General features: G+C 40.0%; 2 protein-coding genes across 11 annotated transcripts in view; both read right to left on the minus strand.

Moving 5' to 3' along the window:
- Positions 1 to 3,304, minus strand: part of AK8 (adenylate kinase 8) — an 84,362-nt gene extending 81,058 nt beyond the window's left edge. Inside the window, exon 1 of one of the 3 annotated variants that reach the window (XM_075055630.1) lies at positions 2,967 to 3,304. Coding sequence is in view for 1 of the 3 variants with exons in the window: in XM_075055627.1 (XP_074911728.1) it covers positions 844 to 852 (9 nt within the window). In the remaining 2 variants the exon portion in view is untranslated. Of the gene's footprint in view, positions 1 to 843 lie in introns of all 3 variants that reach the window. The other 2 variants (XM_075055628.1, XM_075055627.1) reach the window with 2 other exon arrangements.
- Positions 3,305 to 3,533: 229 nt separating this feature from the next.
- The window catches only part of TSC1 (TSC complex subunit 1), a 29,140-nt gene continuing 10,245 nt past the window's right edge, over positions 3,534 to 22,428 (minus strand). For 4 of the 8 annotated variants that reach the window (XM_075055609.1, XM_075055608.1, XM_075055610.1 and 1 more), the window contains exons 4-23: positions 22,227 to 22,330; positions 21,423 to 21,575; positions 19,499 to 19,643; positions 18,292 to 18,446; positions 17,894 to 17,967; positions 16,268 to 16,446; positions 15,698 to 15,807; positions 15,340 to 15,460; positions 14,844 to 14,959; positions 14,446 to 14,518; positions 12,956 to 13,054; positions 12,284 to 12,854; positions 11,512 to 11,555; positions 10,717 to 10,883; positions 9,632 to 9,814; positions 9,120 to 9,230; positions 8,437 to 8,559; positions 7,225 to 7,412; positions 6,951 to 7,112; positions 3,534 to 6,173 (exon numbers count right to left, since the gene is read on the minus strand). In XM_075055609.1, coding sequence (XP_074911710.1) covers positions 5,687 to 6,173; positions 6,951 to 7,112; positions 7,225 to 7,412; positions 8,437 to 8,559; positions 9,120 to 9,230; positions 9,632 to 9,814; positions 10,717 to 10,883; positions 11,512 to 11,555; positions 12,284 to 12,854; positions 12,956 to 13,054; positions 14,446 to 14,518; positions 14,844 to 14,959; positions 15,340 to 15,460; positions 15,698 to 15,807; positions 16,268 to 16,446; positions 17,894 to 17,967; positions 18,292 to 18,446; positions 19,499 to 19,643; positions 21,423 to 21,575; positions 22,227 to 22,330 — 3,365 coding nt within the window. In that variant the 3' untranslated portion in view covers positions 3,534 to 5,686. Of the gene's footprint in view, positions 6,174 to 6,950; positions 7,113 to 7,224; positions 7,413 to 8,436; positions 8,560 to 9,119; positions 9,231 to 9,631; positions 9,815 to 10,716; positions 10,884 to 11,511; positions 11,556 to 12,283; positions 12,855 to 12,955; positions 13,055 to 14,445; positions 14,519 to 14,843; positions 14,960 to 15,339; positions 15,461 to 15,697; positions 15,808 to 16,267; positions 16,447 to 17,065; positions 17,267 to 17,893; positions 17,968 to 18,291; positions 18,447 to 19,498; positions 19,644 to 21,422; positions 21,576 to 22,226; positions 22,331 to 22,428 lie in introns of those variants that run through there. The other 4 variants (XM_075055611.1, XM_075055612.1, XM_075055613.1 and 1 more) reach the window with 4 other exon arrangements.

Below are 22,428 nucleotides of genomic sequence, written 5' to 3' on the forward strand. Positions count from 1 at the left end.
TCTTGTTTCCAACCTTCCTCACCCTGTCATATAGTTTTAAATTTGAACATGTGGGCTCTGATAAGACCAAAATTATCCTCCAGTTTGTACTTCAGTTTCAGCTTTCACAATACAGCACAGCACAAACTGCTTGTCATAACAGTCCCATCAAACCCCGTCTACCATCTCCCCAACCCTGCTGTTCAAAATGCCAATGAAGTTGTCCATTTGTACATGACAAATGTTATGATACATGCAAGAAACAGTTCCCAAACCTTAATAATAATTTCTACCCTAACCCTATCCTTTCAATCAGTCTTATTAAAACACAAGCAGAAAAAATGAGTGCATAAAACTTGCAGTCTGAGGTTTGGTAATGACATGACCAGAATCTGTTGGAAGACTGCAAAGTTAAGTCTCACAAAAACATCTAGACAAATTACTTAATTTCCATACAAGTTCTCCTCTTCCAGAGTGGATGGACACTTCAAAAGACAAAAAGATACAGCAAGAATTATTTTTCTCCACTACAAATCAAGCTGTTTGAAGAATTTACATAAACAGGATGTAAATGCCAAACACAGAAGTGCAATAAAGTTTTACTTTAGCCTCTGTGAGCATAAAATTGCAAGATTCACACTGAGAAACCAGGCAGGGCACCAAACTGACTTACCTAAAGATCTGTCAGTCCAGGAAATAAATGGTTTTTTTTTGTTCAAAAACTGAACTAGAGATATGGGCTGGTACTAGATGATCTCAACAGAATCCTGGCATCTGTAGGCTATTAATTACCTTCGTGCTCCCCTCGATCAAGGGTCAAACCAGGCTTTTGTCAACCTGTAATTGGGTCAAAACCTTCTGTACCTTAAACATCTGGTTCCAGTGTCTCACATGCCGAGAGGATGGGGTATAGCTCAGACCTCAGGAAGTTAATTAACATCGTGTCAGGGGTGGTGGTGGGGGTCTTAAGGGAGGGAAAGGGGGGCGGTTCGAGGGAGAGGAGAAACTCAGCATCCCCAAAATGTCATCCAAGCCGATGCAGAGCGAAGTGGAAGGCTTCGCGGGGCCTCTAGTGGCCGCGGCTGGGAGCGCGGCGGGACCGGGGCCCCGGTGAGACCCCCACCGCCTGGGTGGGCTCTGCCCCGGCCCGGGCAGCCTCACGTCAGCGTCCGGCGGGCGAAGGCTCTGAAAAGCAGTTTTTAAAAAGTTTCCCACCATCCTGCTGTGTCTCTCCCCCCCTCCATCCCGAAACTAAAGGGGCTTTTGAACGTTTGTCCCAGGTAAGCAAAGCCCAGGGGCTACAGCCCCGCACCCCCCCGGTTCTTGTGCCAAGACACGAAGGGCAGCTGCGGGGCCGTCCCCTCAGAAGCAGCTGCCATTTCAGAAGCGTAATCGGCTGTTCCCGCCCCATTTATAAATGCACCGAAGCCAGGAGGATAGCTCTGTTTTCCTACGAGTTCCGAATTCACTTGGTGGGGATGTAGCACCAGTTTAAACCGAGCTTGTAGTCAGCTGAAAACCGAGCGCTGCACCGCTGAGAAAGAGAGCGGAGACCGCTTCGAAGAAACCATAAATAGCGTTTGGCAGACGTTAAAGATCACCAAGGGAGTCCAAAACTAGAGGGTGCACTTGGAGAGGACTTCAAGAAAAAAAGGTTTAGCCAAGTAAAGCCCACAGACACCGAGATCATGAAGACCATCAGCCAAAATTATTTGGAACAAATTTTTGTCTGAAAAGTAAAGCCTATGTGAACGCTAACTAAGCTTTATTTGCAAAGCTCCTGCGTGTATGAATGTATGAAGAAAGTAACTCAGCTCCTGCTGATTTTCTAAACTATTTCATAACCACTTACTTTTAAAATCCACCATTTGCACCAGCAGCTAAGTAATTCCAATAAATCAAGATCAATCAGCAAAGATACTTTCAATTCAGGAAATGAAATTACTTCCTTCCCTAATGTGTACTGCCTGTTTATTAGCTGGGTTATAAACTACCAAACATACTACTTAGCATTAGTGAGTAAGGAATGTACTTTATTTTTCTCTTTTTATACCCTAGTGGATGTACTTCTGTGGGTAATATGTATCTAATTTTTTTTTTACACTATCAAGTGCAGCTTTTCCATGCTAAGCTTGTTAAGGGATATGCAAAATGAATTTAAAATAAGAGCAAGTCAAATTCACTTTCTGCTTTGTTTTCATTTCACTTACACCATGCTGTAGAACTCACCCCAGTGCAGAAGGCCCAAAACAACTTTCTCTATCACCTAACCCCAAGATATTTATGCTAACTTTTATATAAAATTCTCCATAACAATGGTTACTCAGCCAAAGTGTGTTCACAAACAGACTGTATGCCAGTAGCACCATCCCCTTTGCAGGTGTTGTTCAAAATTAAGAATTATACTTAGTCCTTACCTGGAATGCTGAGGTTCATGTATGAATTTGTAAATTGCTTTGAGCAACCTTTCAAATATTCATTTATTTCAGGGGGGAAAAAAAAAACCCCACCCAAAAGCAAAACAGTAAGAAAGTGCCAGTCTGGAAAAAAAGACAAAACAAGAGAACAACCTTAACCTACTAGGTTAAGCTTACAGTAAAATGGCCCCAAAGTTCCCAATGGTTTGAGAAACTGTCCTCCTGCGTGCACAGCGACTCTTGAGCAGGGTACAGAAGAGAAAAGAATGTCAACAGGGACAGAGCAAGCCGGCCAGCTTCTGACAGCGTCCCCAGCTTTACAAACAACAGTCTGTGACATTTTCAGCTATTAATTTGTCTAATCATTGTGTAGTCTCTAGACTACACAAACAATGTTACACAGAAAGCTAATACGCAGATTTGCAGTACTGAATTGTTTGCAGTTAATTTATGGATTATGCTGGCATGTCACTGAGTTTGTTTTTCACAGAAGAAAAAAGGCTTTGGCTCCATGCAGAAAAACGAGCTTCTAATGACAAACCCCATGCAAAAAGGGGCAGTACCACTTACCTGCTCTGTACTATGCAGATCTTGGAAGATGTTTCAACACTGAACTTGTTTCTGCACGTTTCGTCTCAGCACAGCTCAGTCCCAAAGAGGTCAGCTGGCAGGGAATTTAACACAGAGTAGTGCAAAACAATACATTTTATTTGTTCACAGTTAAACACAAGCAACTGCCTTGACATTTTAGAACATTCTAATAAGGACAGCAAAACCTCCTTTTGGTTTAAGTTCTCTTTAGCTTACGATTGTACCATTTCCTCGTATTTCATATTTATGGCATTTAATGTGGATTGTTTAACATGCTTACAAAGAGCGAGGCAGGGAACAGATTAACTTGACAAAGACAGCAATTTTAGATTTAACTAAAAGCAGTCAGTTAAAAAAATCTGTTTCCACTTCACTGATGGGACCCCTTCAAAAGAACTGCAAGTTAACTACATACAGCAGATCCATGATTTTTAGACTTACAAAAAAAATTGCTAAATTTGTTCCTCCATAATCTTTGTGGTCCATAAACAAACCTAAAGTGGTTTCCATTACTATCCCAGTGTTAAAAACCTTTTTAAAAGAAGAAAAAAGCCACCTTATCAATGAGCTTGCATTACCGCCAGGGCATTTTTGTAACCGACAACAAAAACCTCCTCTCAGAACAAGTGAAATCATCATATAAGCAAGATACTCTTCTGGGCTCGGCAAAGCAGAAGGATGGGCGAATGAACTCCTCCAACACAACGGCATCCAACGGCTGAGCCAGCCCTTCAAGGGCAATGTGCAAACCGTTCACTCCTGGGGCTGGGACCCGGTGGGGCAAGGGGCAGGAAACCTCCAAATCTTACCAAAACATACGCTACCACGTTTGCTACCGCTAAGTCTTAGAAAGCCTATAGACATGTCGACAAAACCAGTCTGTCACTTACAACCAACTCTCTATTTTCTATTCCATGCAGATTCAAGCTTTGACAAAACCACTGAAGTTCACCTTTACTTTCAGAGTTAGGACTGACCAACCGAAAGGACACTGAGAATAATTTAGACAGGCAGAAATGTATTTAGACCCTAGGTGTTATGGAAGAAGCGGAAGTGGGAGGAAAAGTACTGTCAGGTGCAACTTAGCATATTGCCAGCCACTTTGACAGAGTCCTGTTCCTATTCAGGTTAAGAAGGGATTTGAACTACAAGTGCAAGTGTACTTGGACTTGGTTTATATGTGAGACGATTCTTAAACAGCAGCTGCCACCCACAGAATGTTTAAGAAAAGAGGCCACGTGTGATGCAGGGTAACTGTGAAGCCTGATATGTCTAAGTATGCCTGGACCCAGACATATCTAACATTTAAAACAAGCACACTGCCTTCCTAACAGCGGGCTCTGTTCTGTCATGAAGGAGATTGAGTCTGACCACTGACAAGCCCTGATCCCACAATCCTCCTTCACAGAAGGCTCATCATTGACTTAAAACATGATTAACACAGAAAGGCTTCAAGACAGAATTCTGATTCTCAGTTTGAGCAGACTTCCTCCCCAGCCTTATCTTCTAAGGAAACGGGATGAGGGCAAAGGGGAGATACCTAGAGCCAAATTGACATTGCTGAGCTGAAAAATGTGCTGCGGTCTGAGCAGAACAGCACTCAAAGGAAACCATATTCTGTAAGTCAAGCCTGAAAACATTCCCAGGGAAGAATGAAGCCAATTTCTTGGACTCAAAACACAGTGGTCTTGCTCAGACAAGGAACAAAGACCAGAACTATGAAAGAGGGTCAGACAGCACAAGTATTTCCCTGACTAGAGAAACAAATGCACTTCTGCAAATCTTCATAAGCTTGCAATTCTACATACATGTTCTGCATGCTCTCCCTACTTGAGTAAAGCTTCCTCTTCCCTCTTCTCCCACCCCAATTGCCTTCCCATATGAACCAGTCTGAGGTCAGTACCAGCCTGTCAGGCAAACACTTAAAATACCAAAAAGATCAGAAGCTAGTGTTTTAACAAGTCTTCAGCATATACGGTCTCTTCCGCATTACAAGCTCCAGTTCCTTATTGTCTGTTCAAATGTAACTTTCCAGGAAATGTTAAGGACAATATAAACAATGATCATGAATTAGGGTGAATGAATTGTTTTGCAGAGGTACACTGTTCTTTAAACATTTAGGTATTCAATCAGAGTCCAACTTAATGAAGACTGGGCTCTGAGGGATGTGGGACAGTGGACAGGCAAAATAGAGACCTTTAGATGAACGGACTAGAAATTCTAGTGCTGATTCTTTCCGGGATGAAAGCAACTGAAGTCACCCGGACAGGCAGCACAATTAACTGCTCTAAATTGGAAGCTTGCAAGGAAATACAAAGCATTCATAGGAGACTCACAAATGTTAATTTGGCCTCATATTGCACTCAAGTTCATAAACGCAGCCACTCAACTGGGGACAGGGAGAAAGGGAAAAAAATACTTGCAAATGCTAACAGTTGTCCCTTCAAATTAGTACACGCTGCTAAGGACTGAATTTGAGAAAGAAGCAAGAGTTAGGCTGGGCGTTTCAATTCCAGACCCAAAAATCCACTTTGCATTTGTTCAGCAGCCTTCTTCCGTTTCTGGACATCAATCCTATTCCGCTGCATGAGCTAGCTGCTCAGACCAAAGAAACATAAAAGCTTTTAGTTAAACTTGCATTCACGCCTCCTGTTCTATGCCAAGAATATGAAAATAACACTGATTGACTATCTTCCTTTTTAACTGTGGTCATGATGAGTTTCATTGTAGTCCATGATATGAAGCTGTCCAACACTGCTTTCCTGGATCTTAGGCGAGACGCTAAGGTTATCGGGGCTTGGAGGGGCCTTTGTCTCCATGCTTGGATCTTTACATAGTTCAGTCTTTAGAGCATCGGAAAGCCTGTTGATGGTTACACCCTCCTCATCACACTGGCTCTCACTCTTGTTGCGAAATAATTCTCGTGCCTTCATTCCAAGGAAGCTCTTGGAGCTGGGAAGCGAACCTACAGTCAGTGGGACAGTAGTCGAGGGCTCCAGCAACACGGATGTCTCCCAGCGACTGCTGAATCTCTGGTTCTGGGGTTTTTCAGGGGTGGAGAGCTCACTGCTGCTGCCACCCTTACTGCTACTACTACCTCGAGTGCTGGGAGGTTTGGTCTCTCCATTTCTACCAATGGTTTCTTCACTGTATCCCACCACAGTATCTTCATTACCACAATCCAGCCTGTTTTGGAAAGGGAGAGGATATAGTGTGAAGGAAATGGTAGCAACTGTTTACAATGGAAGGGGAAATGCTGGGGAAGGCAGGTTACTTTGAGTACTTTGCGTTTCTGCTATGGCAGAAGTACTTCAACAGTTTTCCTTTCACAGTTTTGTAGCAAAGCAGAAGTGACAAAGGGTAACCAGAAAAGCATCACACACTAAGCTTGCAACATCCAGTGTTTTAAGTCCAAAGCTGACAATAATCCCAAAGCAGAATGGAACTAGATCCTGATCTGTTAAGGTAAAGGAAGAGATCTGTACATCTTCCTTGGACTGTAGACCTTTCTTTTACCTAACCCAAGCACAGGTGATCGCCACAAATCTGCTGGCAGTGCAAGAAATTATCCTGATGCTGTAGCAGAATCTGGTGTAGAAAAGAAAAAGGTATGATCTGAAGTAAAGTCCAGCACTACCTAGACAGTTTAGGTAGACATATGTAAAACAACTATGTAAGAACAGTGTAGCAATTTGTAAAGAGACTAGTTTATGAGACAAGCCAGAGGTTTCTCTCAAACTTTGAGTAACAGTTCAGCTATCTGAAAAGTACTTCATGAGCACTTGCAGTTTTGTCAGCGACTCTCAGTAACCTGGGCAGAGTCCTGAACCAAATTCAGTCTGTAAAAGGGGGAGTAACAGAAATATTTTGAGATGATGCATCCAAGTGCTAGGAATTCCACAAGGATATCAAATTCCAAGGAGCTGGCCATGAGTCCAGCATATTTTACATCATCACCCTTACCTTTCTTCTGCTGCTTCAGCTGCTTCTGTTTTATCATCTTCAAGTTTTTTCAGTAGGCTGCTCTTCTCCAGCCGGCCAAACAGATCCAAAATCTCCAGCTCAAATGCCTGTGTGATTCTTTTCTGGGCCTTGTACCTACTTTCTACTGCTTGCAGCTGACCTCTGAACAGAAAAAGAACCAAAGTCCATCAGGTCCAGTGTCTCCAGATTCTGCCTCAACTATGATAGTGCACCTGTCAATGCATAGCTAAAATTTTACACAGGAAACCCCTACCTTGCTTGGATTTTTACATCTTCCAGGTATTTCTTTTGCTCCAGGAAGAGGTGGTCCTTTTTTGCAAGCTGAGATTCCAGTTCAGCTATCCGTTTCTGGGAAGCATCAAGCCTTTGGCTTTGCTGCTGAACACACAATTTTGCTTTCTCCAGTTCTTTCCGAAAAGCAGCGTGCAACATTTCAACCTCCTCGAAGGAGAGAACACAATGTTAAAGTATAATTTGTGTGTTATTTTTATTAATACTTAGACATGTTTCTGATGCTATAAATAGTCACATTTTTAAGCAAGACGGAATAAAAGAAACATTTCTAAAAACAGATATAGAAAACTGGATACTCTGAAGATGTACACTATTAAGTTACTGTGAAAATAACTACACATCACTGGAATTTATTAGCACATTAATGTTCCTTACAAAAAGCCCTTTTCAGCAAACTTGCCAGTTCTGCACCAGATTAGGATAGACAAAGTCAATTTTAAAACTCTTTTTGCAACATGACCTTCATTAAATACCAGTAAGAGGCTTTTCTTTTTTTTTTTGGCTTATTATCCACCTTCTTTAATTACTTGCTCTCACGCAGAAACAGTTATATTGTTGTGTAATTTACTTGCTTCTAATTAAAAAAAGGTTTCTTTGAAGTCAGGAAGTAAAACCATATGAACCACAGAAGTTTTAGTAAAGTTAATACTAACTCTTAATAGGAAAATGACTGAGTGAGATGAGTAAGACTGCTTGTTTTAAAAGAGCACATCACAAAACCCAGTAAAACCCTGGTTAAGATCTTTCTACAAATTCTAGCAAATACTACCCTACATTATACACACTCACAAATATAAGAGCCCAATGTTACTTTACCAGCAATAGGCTGCTGCCAATTACATTAAAAGCACAGTAAAGTCTTGGCCTTTGGCAAGAAAAAATTGGTAAGAATTTACATCACGTGACTAAAACTGACTTCAGGTGTACCCTAATGTCCCCTTCTTGGCTTTCAAGCACAGGGCACTGAATAGACTCTGTAACAACACAGTGCACAAAATATCTGAACAGAAGATTAAATATGAAATCCAATCCCTGAAAATCAATTTCAAAACCAAGTATCTTAAGTTATGAAGCATTTCCTTCATTCTGAACACAAGGCTGAGAACAGCTTGATGATGACCCTCAAGTGATCTCCTCCCAAAAGGCCTCCTCTGCAACTATGCAATCATACCTTTGTAGTGTCTGTGTGCTTGTGCTGCAGCTGCTCCAGGTACAACTCATTGACCTCTCCAAGAACCAGAAGTTGCCTGTTCAAGAACTCCATCTGCTGTTGCACTGATTCACTGTTGGAAAGCTTTAAAGAGAAATTGAACAGAATCAAACACTGGAATGAACAGTTCAGCAGGAGAGTCATAGTTGACATGCACTGTGTTCACAGGGTATTTTTATAAAGGGAGACAAAGACAAGAATCCAATGCATCATAGGAAATAAGTGTTAAATAAATTAGCTTTCATAAAGCTGGTGACAGTCCATACAGAACTTCACCATATAGGCATTGCTTCCCTTAACATAACCATGTTTCCACTTACACAAGAAGTCCATTCAATTTCTGATATAAACAAGATCCCTAAGATGCCAAGATTTAGCAAGCTTTAATACAAGTTCATATTGCTCAATCTGCAAATTCCTAGTGTGGAAAGAGCAGCCAAAATTAGAAGTCTCAGAAGCCTTTGAACCGAGTTTAAAGTTTCTTCACCAAAATACATTTCTCTGTGTTGTTTTTGTGCAATTAATATCAGATTCTATGGAACAAAGCACAGGCTTCTTTCAACAAGAAAGAAAGCACCTGATAAAAATTACCAGAAATAAACAGAAAGACACAAAGGGACCCTAGGAACAGTGACTTTTCTTACCTTTTGAGAAACTTGGCTAAGAAGCAATTCAGTGTGACACACCTTGTTGTTAGCCTTCTTTAATTCTAACCTCAGATCTGCAATCATATTCCGGCAGTCCTCCAGCTTGGTCTGTTCAAATGGAAAAAAAAAATCAAAACCAAAAAAAACCAAACAAACCTTACTCAGGGTTCTGAAACTTTCACAAGGACTAGCAATGGCATATGGCTGGAGGGCTTAAACCACCAAGCACTGTAAATCAAGTTATACTGAGCACATGTGAAAGCCCCAAAACCAGCTAAGAAACTGCATTTTCTTATTTCCAAACTGAAGACAGGACAAAACAGAACCATAAAAGGATGATGACTAAGTTAGGCATTTCCAATCATGCACTATCTTACTCTGAATTAGGACAGTATCTCTAATAGAAGTATGTAACTTACTTTCAGATATTTCATGCTATGTTATTAGGAAGGTTATTTTTAAAACTAGTAAGTAGATAACATAATTTTGTTCAGTGTCATGCTTCATACCTGCAATTCCTGGCTCTGGTTGTAGAATTCCTCTCGGTCATGTTGCAGCTGTCTGATCTGGCTGTGAAGCTGAGCCACTATATTTTCATGTTCCTCCTGAAACTGGTGGTACCTTGCCTGTTCTTTCTGCAGACTCAGTTTCAAGGCCTGGATTTCTTTTTCCTGTAGCTTCAGTTGATCTTTCTGTTAAGAACCCCATAGAAAGCATCAGACAAGACATCTGCTTTATCAGTTAGAACATCTGTCTTAAGTCACTAGTTAAGTAAAGCTATCAAATTAATAGCATGCAGGCATAACAATTTTCCATAGATAGAACATTCTATATCAAGCATGTTCTTAAGGTTTCTGGGGCTTGATTTGCTTTTTGGCCAAAAAAGAGATTAAATGGTGATAGAGTGGACAGGCGGAAAAGTCAGCCACATCCAAAGGCACAATGAGCAATAGCAGATTCTTCTACTGCACCTCACGCTTTCGACAGGGACTTGGGCTTCACAGCTGAAGCAACAGTTCCTCTTCCAAAAGCTATCTGGAAGTCTATTTTTGGCTCTTCTACTGAATTATCAAAAGGTGAAACTGTTGACGGAATTAGCTATAATATGGTGATACAGAATTAAAACATGCCTAAATCTGTAATGAGACATCCTTCAATGCACTTACAACTTCAAATTTTACCATAGTAAATACCTCTGGAAAAGAACATTGGAGTTTTCAAAGTTTTTGCTATTACTCCTCAATTGAGGAGTGAAAGGACAATACTTCTTCAAATAATGCAATAAGTTGTCGAGCTAGGCATTAGGTAATCGCTGCACTAACTATGAAGCCTTTAACACTATCCAAATGTAAGTACTGGCAGGGGTCAAGCATGCCAGATTCAGTTGCCTACAGACAAATATAAACTACTGGTTTTAATAATCACAGCGCATGTAACTCGTCCACAAGTCATTCCACAAACACTGACTTTAATAAGGTGAGAAATGAGGCTTCTATTTTAATTGAGTGGTACTGAAAGATACTGGCCAAACCAATTAATACTTGTTCTAGCACCAGTGCATTTAAATCACTGCTAGAGTTGTATCCCTACTCACCATGGCAGCATTATGTTCCTCCAGAGCTGTTGCTTTAATCACTTTTCGCAAGAGTCGACGGTTCCGAAGGGCATGTTGCTGTCTTTTGAAGCGTTCATACAATAACTGGTTGTGCAGCAAAAGCAATTGGTTACGCAGGGTGTGAATCTCGTCAGAAGGGGGAGAACCTGGATTGGAGTTAAAAGACAGAAGAGGTTACTGAACAGTACTGCCCCTGTTCCACATATGGGAAATATTTTCTAAAATAAGCAAATTAGATTTCTTTTAAATTACAACTTAAAAACCTGTCTGCTCCATTTGATCTCCAACACAAACTTAAAATTTTAAACATTTTTCCCAGAGCAACATGTATAAGCTTCAAATGGATTGCTCCTTCTATTAAGGAGAAAAAAGCCAAGCTCACCATCACCACAGAAACCTAGGAGCACAAAGCTATGACACACATGTGAAGCAGCAAGAAAAACAATCATCAGTTTTAGATTCAAATAGTATTGAAAAGGTGGAAGGATCTGTTAGATGATCAGCATCACTCTGAAAGCTAGCAGATCTTAAATGGTCAAAAGCAGAAACATCTAGAATTGTGGGGAAGGCAGTTTTCACTTTTCAAAGATGAAAAAAAGCAGCTCATCTCACTGGAACACAGATATCTATCTGCTAAGCAGATAAACCATGACTTAATGGAGGGCACCATCTTTCTGCAGCATTAGTTAAAAAAAAAAAAGGATGCAGGTCATTGTTTAAGCAAGTCTAATAATAGAGGAACAGATTGCCATAACACATGAGAAACTTCCTCACCTCCAAAGTGAGTCCAGTCAGCAGATTTGCTCGGCAGAGACAATCTGAAAATGAAAATACAGCATTAACCAGTAAGTTTAAATATAAAAACACGCTGCAAGTCACTTTAAAATGGAATGCCCACCTCGAAAGAGCTTACAGCCTAATAAAAGAACAATTATGGTCAGTCAGTATGAAAGTAATAAGGAGGAATCATGCAAGCAGCAGGTTGCAAGGGCAGAGGATGGAGGGCATAATTTCTTAGAAGTTGAAGAAAAACTCTCTCGGAAATAGAAAAGGACAAAATGGAATACAGGGTAATAAGATGAAAAGAAAGAATACAACAGATACACCTAAACCTTAAATCTGGTTCTCCAGTTCTTAGCTTCCTGTATATTAGAAAGAAGAAAGTGTCAACCTCCCTTTGGCCTCTACATTTTGAGTATCTAGCGTGGGACTTAAACCTGATAAAGTAAACAAATCTCACTAACAGTGGTACCAAAACCACACCTGCAGCACAGCCAGTAGCCCTGCTTCTTCATCCTAAGCTGTCAGTGAAGGCAGTAAGAGTATAATGGTCACAGTCCCTTTTTTTTATATCAAACATATTACCATTGCAAATATAAAAATCCTCCAGCCAGAACACCTAGCTCAGTTAACAGTAATATTTCACAGAACATGGTTTCTTTGTAGACTTCCAGACATGGCTGCTTTTCAGGCACATCTATTAAAACAAAGCCAGCACAAAAGGAATAACAAGAAAGTTTGCAAAGTAAGATTTTCAGTCACCTACTTGTTCAGCTCCTTAGTGTGTGCATCCGCTCCTTGCTGTATCAGTCTGTCCAGTACTTCCACGGGAGAAGTAGAGGACATGCAGTCATCATCCTGGGTTCCCTTGGCTTTCTTTAGCAGCTCCTCAGTCTTCTTGCCAACAAAGAGGTAGGCAGTCTTTGGTAATGCAACCTCAAAAAGGTGCTCATATAGGGGAGGCTGCCCACTCCCAAACACGACTCTTCTTTGTGCTGGTACTTTGCAAGGGCTGGGAGTGAGAATACTCGTCTCCCCAGAGGTTCCTTCCCTGTTACCAGCAGGGCTTTCACCAGAGCCTACACAGGGCTTGTCTATGGGAGTAAATGTTTGTTTGGGTGTTTCCCGTGCACTCTCAGGCCCAGACTTGTCCAGAGAAGATGTTAAAGGCTCAGAGGTCTGACTGTGTCCCTGAACACTAGAGACTACTGAATGGGTCTTCTTTTGAGAGCCTGACAGACTTTCATTTGTGCGGTAAAATGGAGAGTCAAATCCTCCTCTAGGCACCATGTGTTCAGCATCAGTTGTGATCTCGGAGATCTCTTTAGATATTGCATCTGAGAAGGATGGGAGGGGGGGGAGCATAATTATGTATCTTGTATTTCGACATTACAAACATTTCCTTAGCTAAGACGTACATAAGGAAGACAGAAATTACCTTCCTCTCTGTCCTTTTCAGCACTATCTTCAAAAGACAAACCACCTAAAAACTCTGGAAGATCATTTAAGGTTACTGAACTTTTACTACCAGGTGTGTCTGAAGGAAAAAAAAAAGAAAAGAAAAAAGAAAAGTTAGTTGTACAGATGCTGTTTTCTTCAGCCTTATCATAGCACAAAACAGAAGTCTTCTACTGCTGTGAGGTCCTTAGAATAAGCTTGCCCCTCCTCCAGATGCTTCCTCAAAGGAGGAAGCTATCTGACTCCTGTTCCATTCCATGTGGAAACCAGTTCAGAGATCAGTCACTGGTTAGTCCTGATCCCAAAATGTAATTTTGTGAACTTCACGTTTGCTATTGCACAACAAGTGTAGGCAACCGCCTCTATGAATAAAGATGTGCTGTTTGAAATTTAACCTATTAAATAAATAAAAAAAAAGTGGCTTAAGTGTAGTATGACTACTATACTTCCACATTAGCATTAAACTCCCCCTAGCTTCTGATCTGGCTACACAAGGACACAGTGCTTACCTGAAAAAAGGAAGTTTAGCAAACTTATATAATATAAACTTGACAATATGTGGCTACTGATAAAAAACTCTTGAGACGGCTGCCAGGGAGATATAAACTAAAGCATGCAGGATAGAAACCTCATGCTCGCAGCTCAGTCACAGATTAGGAACCCAGTGAAAAACCTAGCCTGTTCTCAACTTGTAATTCAGAAAGTTCAGATTCCAGTGTTGCTATAAAACTTCATCAAGGAAAACCAGCTTTAAATTTCACTATCATCTCCTCTTCAAGGACAGTAAAGAATCACACTACAGAAGTCTCAAATACAGTGCCAAAAGCCCTTTCTACAGCTGTCACAGATGTAGATGACAGAATGGAAAATGGAATCTAGATTTACCTATTAGAAGCTGAGTTCCTCAACCATCCACTGTTGATTTCAATATTCCACAGGACTTTAAAAAAAGTTCAAGTACAGCAATATAATTGTAGATAGAAAACAGAGTTTTTCCAAGAGCCTTTAGAAGGGAACATCATATCTATCCTTATGTGCAGCCTTACAGTTTGATCCAGACATGTGACATAAAACTTGTTCAAGTAAGACTTCATATACAACTTGCTGCTTCTAATAAAAAAATTCACCCTCAAAGAGTCAGCTTTAAAAAAAAAATATTCCTTTTTCAGACTCCAGTGTAGAACTGTGTATTTAAACATGCATAAGAATGCATGAGGGCCAGTTAAAAAAAAAATCTGCAAGCTATTTCTGAATATGAATAGTTAAAATGAAATCAAAAGCATCACAAGAAGGTTTTAAGTTGAATCACAGGTTAAGGCAGGATCCTGGAACTACAAAGAACTGGGGGTGGGAGGGGGGAAGAAAGAGAAAAACCTGTGGAAAAGTGTTTGGCAATTGGAACACGTGTCAATAAAATCAGGATTTGTTTACAATAGGTTATTGTAATGGGGAGAGGAAAACAGAGTTTACCCAATGATTTATCGCTGTTTATGACATTTTGCTGTCGGTACAGTAAAGGCCTCCCAGGATCTGGTTTGTCCTCCTGAAAAAAAAAAAACCACAAAAAACCCAAAATAGATTCTCTGCATCAGACATTTGTTGGAAACAAACCTCTCGGGCGGTTTCATAGAAAGGAAATTCCTGCAAATAGATGGCTTAAATAGCAAACCAATATAAGAAGTCTTAAAACTGTGCAACTGAAGTGGCAATAGTTGTCTAAACTTAGAAGAAAATGAGTTTTTGCAATGAAATGCAACATTTTTTGTAAATCAGTAACTCTGATTTTTTTTTTTCTCCATTATGGTCACTACATGTATGGCAAGTCAATGAAAAAAAAGTCAGATTTGTTTGGCAGAATTTTGTTATACCTTTTTAGGAGGTGTGGCAGCAGCTGAAGGGAGTGAAACATGCACAAAGTCATCTGAAGTGCAGGGTGGAGGAGGAGATGTGGCTGGCGTTCCCAAAGGTGTTCCTTTCCCCCCTGCTGAAAAGGAGCAAAGTTTTCTCAGCAGGCTCCCACTTCCTCCTTTCAGCTGAATATTGTATGTGAAAAATTGTTTAAAACATTATCTCAACCATTTACTTCTTAAATCTCTTTCAGCTATTTAACAAGATAAAAGTGCACAGTTTCCAAAAGGCCTGCTTCAGACTTCAGCACTGAATTCACGGTAACTTATTTCTTATCTCGGTGTTTGCATTAGCACTGCTCTAGATGACCAGGTACTCGGTTCACAGAAGTAATGACTTAAGCCTATCAAATGGCATGGCGTGGCATTCCCATTTAAGAAGCTGGCAGCAAAATTTACAGCCAGAATTTCTATTATAGTAAACCTTGAAGGTCTAATTCCAAAATTCAGCACATACCAGATGTGCCAGCTTTGCTGTAAGGTTGTGATGCAGACTGGGATGACTCTGATGGGACAATTCCAGGGGAGGTTGGTGGAGTGGTCATACCACAAACTGCAGAAGGACTCCAGATGGTAACCTGTGTAAAAGCAATACACAATAAACACAAATCAGTGAAGCTCAGAAAAGGAACACGTGAAGTACCTGCATCCAGGTTCTGACACAGGAAATCAGATGGGGACTGAATCTGAAACATACACTAAGTTCTGAAGATTCACAGTACTTCTCAGAAACATGAATTTTTAAGACCATCACGAGAAACTAGGAACAAAGTGCAAGGCATTAAAAGCATGCTGTGCTTTATCTTCTGCTTTACCTGCTGTGGCTCAGTTGACAGCCGTATTGACTGGGGGCTCAGAATCTGAGGTAGCTGCCCTGGCATTTGTGATAGTGTTAGCCGAGGAGTGGAGTATGGGGTAGAAGTCCCTGAAAGTTTAAAAAAAATTAAAAAATTAAAAGTATCCAACACATCAAATACAAGTCAATGATTCTTCTGGTTAGTATTTAAAGGCTTTTAACCAAAACATTTCAAATCCATTCAACATACACATCCGCAGCTAGCAAACAAGAGACTTTTATTCCAGCCCAAGAAAATTTCTATTGAATATATTACATACTACAGATTTTTTTTTTGGTTGGTTCATTGTTTAGGGGGAGGGGGAACAGGGGAGGAAGAGGCAGTGGAAAGGCAACTTTGCAAACATGCTCTATGTCTGCATAACCAGAGCATATATCTATGCTTTTTTTTTTTTTTTTTAAAGACAGTTTATTTTCTGGTGCCTAAGAATCGGACTTGAAGTGGGATAAATTAGTAAGAAGTCTTTTTGCTATAGGGCCAGTTTTCTTCCAGGAATTGGGTATTCATTAACCGTCAGGCAGGCCTTACCATAGCTGCTCTGTGTGTCAATGTAATAGCTGGCACTGGGGTCAGTTTGATGATGTTTTAAGCTTGTGCAGAGTTTCCGAGACACAGAGTAATAGCCATCTTCATACGAGGCTTCTGCAGGGTCCAGGGAGATTTTGGCACATTCTATCACAACATCATGAGTTTCTAGTCTTTTCCACCTGCAGACAGTTTTTGGATCCAAAAGAGTAAGTTAGTCAATTATTGTTACAAATAAGGGTTCCTGGAGATATGAGGAACTGGCTTGTAGGATGGCTCATTTGTTCCAGACAGCTTTGCATGCTCCCAGCCAAAACTGGAACAAGGCACCATACAGAAATTGCAACCAGATGACTTGTAAGAGGGGGTCTCAAAGAAGAGACAAACAGCTTTGACACAGAGATCCATAAAGGTCTGCCATGGAGCACTCTGGAAAGGAGGAACAGCATACGAAGACTTGGTTGATCCTGAGCTTCAGCAGCTGTAGAAATCAGCTCAACTAGACTCAGATGTTGGTAGTCAAAATTTAGACATGCCAGCAGTGAGGGAATCTTATATTATTTAAGCAAGCACCATCTGCAATGCCAGTTTGAGGTCTGTGTTTTTCCTCCCAAGTTTGGGGAATATTTTATTATACTACCTCCTTGATTCTGAAAACTTTTTCTTACTAAATTAAGCAGCCATATTAGATCTGCCCAGTATTTCAGGGGATGGAAGTTCACTGTAAAGAAAAGAAAGCACAGAAGGCTGTCTATCAGAGGCTGAGTTGCTTTTGAATGTAAGATATTATGTGCAAGATACCAAATCAGAAGGCTTCAACTAGTAGTTTTGTGCCAATTGTACTCCTTAGTGGTGCCACCCTCCCCCTGTCTGGGAGAAGCCTGCAAAATTGAGCATTGTGATATTCAATAGGTTCCCATTTAGTAGTGTTTTCCTAGTGGCTCTGAAAAGCAGGGCAAGAGCACTACTGTGCAGCAACAAGAGTCAATTTCTCCTCTTCAGTGGCTGGGCCTGTGGAGACAAGAGAAAAGCAGCAAGTGGTGCTGCTGCAGGCAAATGAGCCTATTTCTAAAGAAAACTAATACAGCTGATAATGTTAAGACATACCTGTTAAAAGAATTGATCTGTTAACTGAACCAATATCTAGGTACCAAAACAAGACACACTGAAGCCATTTTAAACACTTAAATCCCACCAAGTACTTCAACAAACCAAAAAAATATGACCCAAACCTTAAGCCAATGAAGCAGGTCAGTGGTAGTTTCTCTTTATTCATTATAAGCAAATTCTTTTAGAACTTTGAGGATTTTTGATTGTTAAATCATAAAATTAAGACAAAGTCGTGTTAAGTAGAACACAGATTCTATCCCAGGCACAAAATTAATTTAGAACCCCAACATTGTTGTTAATGGCCTTTCACAACAGTTTTTGCTTATTCACCCAGCTGTAAGCTTGGATGAAGAAAGTCTACATGTTTACCTGGTGTACCTATGAATATGGGTGGCAAAACACCACTGGCACACACTGCCGCTGACAGAAAAGGTTTTGCTGTAAGCCTTCTGAAATAACTCAGCTAAAAGCTGCTCATTTATAGCCTTTCCTAATAGCAGAGTGAACATATATTTATACCTTCGTGGGTCCAGTTCATGGTCCTTAGATCCAGTCACTAATTCTGGATGAATTCGCACATGTTCCATCATTGGCTGGATGAGCAAGAGCAAGAAGAAGTACGTATTATCAGTACAGCATCTTTTGATTGCACTGAACTACACAAAGCTGATGAGCAACATACTGATCCCAATAATTCAGAATGTTACATTTAACAGATAAAGCTAACATACATCATCACAGTTTTAAGAGATGATCTTGCTCCCAACTGAGATTTCAGTCCTCCAACAGCCAGTTTTTATTGTTTTGTTGAGCAGCCCTCAGTTAAATCAATGTAGTGTATTAAATTGGCAAATACCTGCCTTTATACAGCTATGAATTCCTTGTCTCAGATAATATAGAGATGAGCAGCATTTTACCTTGACCACCTCTTCAAAGGTCTCCAAGTTTTCCTTCATACTGTAGTGAGAACGCAGAAAGGAGACAAAATTGCAAGGATACATTCCATAAAGACGATGAAAGAGAGCATAAACGCTGGCATGAAGATGGACAAGATAAATCTCTGCCACGTGACCTGGAAAAAGTATTTAGAATCTTTTTCATTACATTGAAGAAAAGAACTTCTAAGCATGCAAGCAAAGTACTTTTAAATTTGAAAGGTTAACTGGAACAAGTCTTCTGAGATACAAATAGTCCCTAGCAAAACCGTGAAGTCTTCTGAGAAAATAGGCAACACTTACTCATCAGCTCACAGCAAAACCAAAAATTAAGATATGGACCATTAATTCCAACCAGTATCCTGTCATTCTCTAAGCACAGCATTTTCTTTATTCAAGTTAAAACCCGAAACCCCTCTAGATAGCGAGCCAGAGTTTGCAAGACTGTCTGAATGATTAAAAAAGAAAACTAAGGTTTGCTTCACTTCAAAAGTAAAAACTAAAAGCTTGTATCCACAAAAAGCAATCACAAGACTTGAATCTTACTAGCCATCTTAAAAGTTCCAATCCTACTTGCAATGGAAAATGGCCCTGTAAATAGCGTCTCTATGTGCTTAACACAGCATTTGTTCATCCAGCCATGAGACACATACGTAGATAACACTAGTGTTAGATATCAGACACCTTACAACAAATTCAGCAAAACCAATTCATCAGAACCAATGCTATAACTGAGAAAACTAGTTTTACCAACACTTTCATGACTATTGACAGTTGCATATTAAAAGAAACTCTTACATGTTGCTTCTTGCTCCTCCCCATCCACACCTGGAAATCTCAAATTCCCAAATATCTGCCTCAAATGTTAGCATTTTCCCTTCTCTATCCATTAAGATCAATCTCTGCTTTTCACTGTCATCAGGGTAGCATTTTGGTCCAGTGAAAAACTTCATGTAGTAGCAGCACCACATGGAAGAATCTAAGAGACTTCTAAATTTTGAGCAAAGCAGCACTCCCCGATGCTAACTATCAAAGAGCAGAATAGCTTGCAGGCTTAATACATCATTTTTCTGCATTTAAATAATCTCAGGCCATTAAGGGTCTCACAAAAGAATGTGCTCACCAACTGCGTAAGAGTCACAAGGATACTACTAAACCATAACTGCATGCAACAAAGTTGAAATCTCACCTGGATTCTGCAAGCACCAGGCTGAGAGACGCCCAAAGATACCAAAGAAATCATGAAGGTACTGTTTGCCAGACTGAGGAATCATTGGCAACATGGTTATTAGCACTAGGACACCTGTGGTGAGTACTACTACATCTGTGTCAGTCTGCAAGAAGGGAAAAAACCTGCATTAGTCAGTTAAAAGTGCTGAACTTAATTTTTTCCAAGGATGAAGTGAACACTGAATCATCATCATGGAAAAAGTTCTCTACTTTGAAACAGTCCCTCTGAAACTTACTGTAACTTAATGAACCAAGATTATTGTCTCTTTCATCCAGAACAACTCTAAGAAAAAAGATTTCTGATTCTTGCTCCTATTCTGCTGCTGCTTTTCTCTATAAGGACTTGACTTAGTTAAAAAGGAAACAGCACCACAGTTCCACAACTGAGTAGAAAGAAAAATTACTAGTATGTGAAGCACCTTATGTACCACCTTCCTTCTTTCCCAGAGCTAAAAACCACAGCATTAAGAGCCTAAGAAACTGCAAATCTGATCAGGGTATTCAAGGATGTTGGCCAATTACCAACACAAGGGTCAAAAGCTTTTCTGTCAAACCTGGTTGATGACTCCAGCTGCTAAATATTTCATAAAGCAGCAATTCAAACAATAACTAGAACTCCATGGCTTACACCAAGAAAAAGGGATGTGCCAGTAAAAATCTTTAGCTAGATGAAACAGTAATAGAGAATCAGATTTTAGGACAGGATACAGAAAACGTTCAAACTCTTTCCCAGTGGGGTCCCTACTTGCTTCCCCAACTTAATGCACATTTTACTTGGTAGTAGCTCTGCTTTGTCAGGATAGGGGCGTAAACAGCACAGGTAAGCCTGTGGCCAGATGCCACTGAGGTGGTCTTGGTATCTCCCAAGAGCCACTGGGGCTGATCGGACATATTCAATGTTACAGATTTTTCTTCCTCTGTGTAATCTACGGCCTCTACTCTCCCTCAGTCAGACATAACCTTTCATAGTCCATCCCTATCCCTCTGTACACATTCCTAGCACTTCCACATCTCTGTTCTACTCCCACCAGCTTTGACACATTTCACTCCTCTCACAATCAGGTAAGACTCGCACTGAAAAGGATAACAGAACTCATCAGGCACATCAGGAGTTCCAGTAACAGCACTTGTAGCTTCTTCTTTGGCAGTTATAAATTCATTGTGTTTTTGTTTTGAAGAGCACTGGCACTTGACTACATCATGCCTTTTAATGTGACTTAAATGACTAATACAAATTCTTCACTATCATATTAAATGGTATTACTGACAATGTATTCTAGGTCTCAAAACACTTTCCATTCTTTGTTCATTGTTACAATACTGTACAATATTATAACTGATAAATCTGCAGATGAGGAAAAAAAACCCCAAAGCATGGGGAAACAGCTACCTTCTTGTAACCCAGCATGTCTGTAGCTGAGAAGGGAAAGTCTGCTAACTGCAAGGTAATTTCACCACAGAATAGTCTATTGCATGGCCCATCTACACTGCAAGGAGAGTATATTACCTTACATGCACAAATTTCAGAATGTGCTAATGGCAAGTTAACAACTTCTCATTAAGTTCACATCCAAGATATCCATCAACTTCACCGATGGCCCTCTGTCTTTAACTTACTTTTAGAAAAGTTTTAGTAAACTTTCCTAACTCAAAGTTATATAGCGGCAGTGGCTTTTATAAACAAGATTGTCAGTAATAACAGGATCAGCACAGAGTATTTAGTTGATATAATTCCACTGTGGCTCAGCATTTTAATCAACATTTATCTCTTCTCATAGCTTAACTAAATGACATCAGAACAGTAGACAAATGCCGTGCATTACAAGTATGTATGTTTACATCAGGTGTAGAAGTGTTTTATGGACAACACTGACAGTTCTTACCTTGAGACATTTAAGTAATGAAAGTAGGAGAGGTGCTTGAGAAAGTTTATGTTTCCAAGATGGTTGTCGTCTTATCACGTGTCCCAGCAGAGAGAGAGTGGGTAAACGAGTAGCAGCTTTGCCCATATATTCATTAATTTTGTCCAGTAGATGCTGATAGAGGATTTTACAGAGAGTGGTAGAAAAAGGAAAGGTATTTATATTAAATGGTATATATTCTTTTTCACCAATCTCTATTCAGCAGTTTGCCATTGCCAACTAAAGAAACTAAGGGCATTTTACAAATATACAGGATCCAAGAGCAAATAAAACCCAGCAATAAATTTAAGTCTGCTGGTAACAAAATGCAAACTATTCAGTCCAGAAGCAGTCACTGCACTTCAAAACATTTATCATAAATAAATAATAAAAAAATTCTGGTCAGCAGAAGTAAAACAATTTGTAGTGCCATTCTCTCAATCTATTTAAAAATCCTTACTTGCTCTCAAAATACCCAATTTGTTTTAGGTTAACACATCCAGCATTGAACAAGCAGCAGTAGCATTGCAGAGACACAACATAGTCCTCAGAAGACTTTCATTTATAGAAGTTCTTTGCTTAATTGGGTCAGTTTAAGCAACCCAAGAAACAGAGACCTTTGAAATTTTATTTTAAAACTTAACTACTCTTACTACAGAGATACTACATCTCTACAACAAGGTAATTCTATACCAGAATGGAAAACAGAGTCCTAACAGATGCTATTTAAAGGCTGCTTCAATATCTGGCTAAAATCTGCCATACTTAATAATGGAATTTTTTTACCTTGTCATGAGGCTCTTGCAGTGTGGACAGTATATGCAGTGCCTGCTGAGAATTGGTTTCCAAGTAATAGTCCACCAGGTTGTTCACAAGCATAGGTCCACGGTCTATCAGTTTGTTTATGGCAAGGAAAAAAAACATACATTCTCAATACACTAAAAATGAAGCATTTGTTGCAGGGACATTGCACAACTTTTTAACACTT

The sequence above is a fragment of the Buteo buteo genome, chromosome 23, assembly GCF_964188355.1.
Source record: "Buteo buteo chromosome 23, bButBut1.hap1.1, whole genome shotgun sequence".
Classification (NCBI taxonomy): Eukaryota; Metazoa; Chordata; class Aves; order Accipitriformes; family Accipitridae; genus Buteo; species Buteo buteo.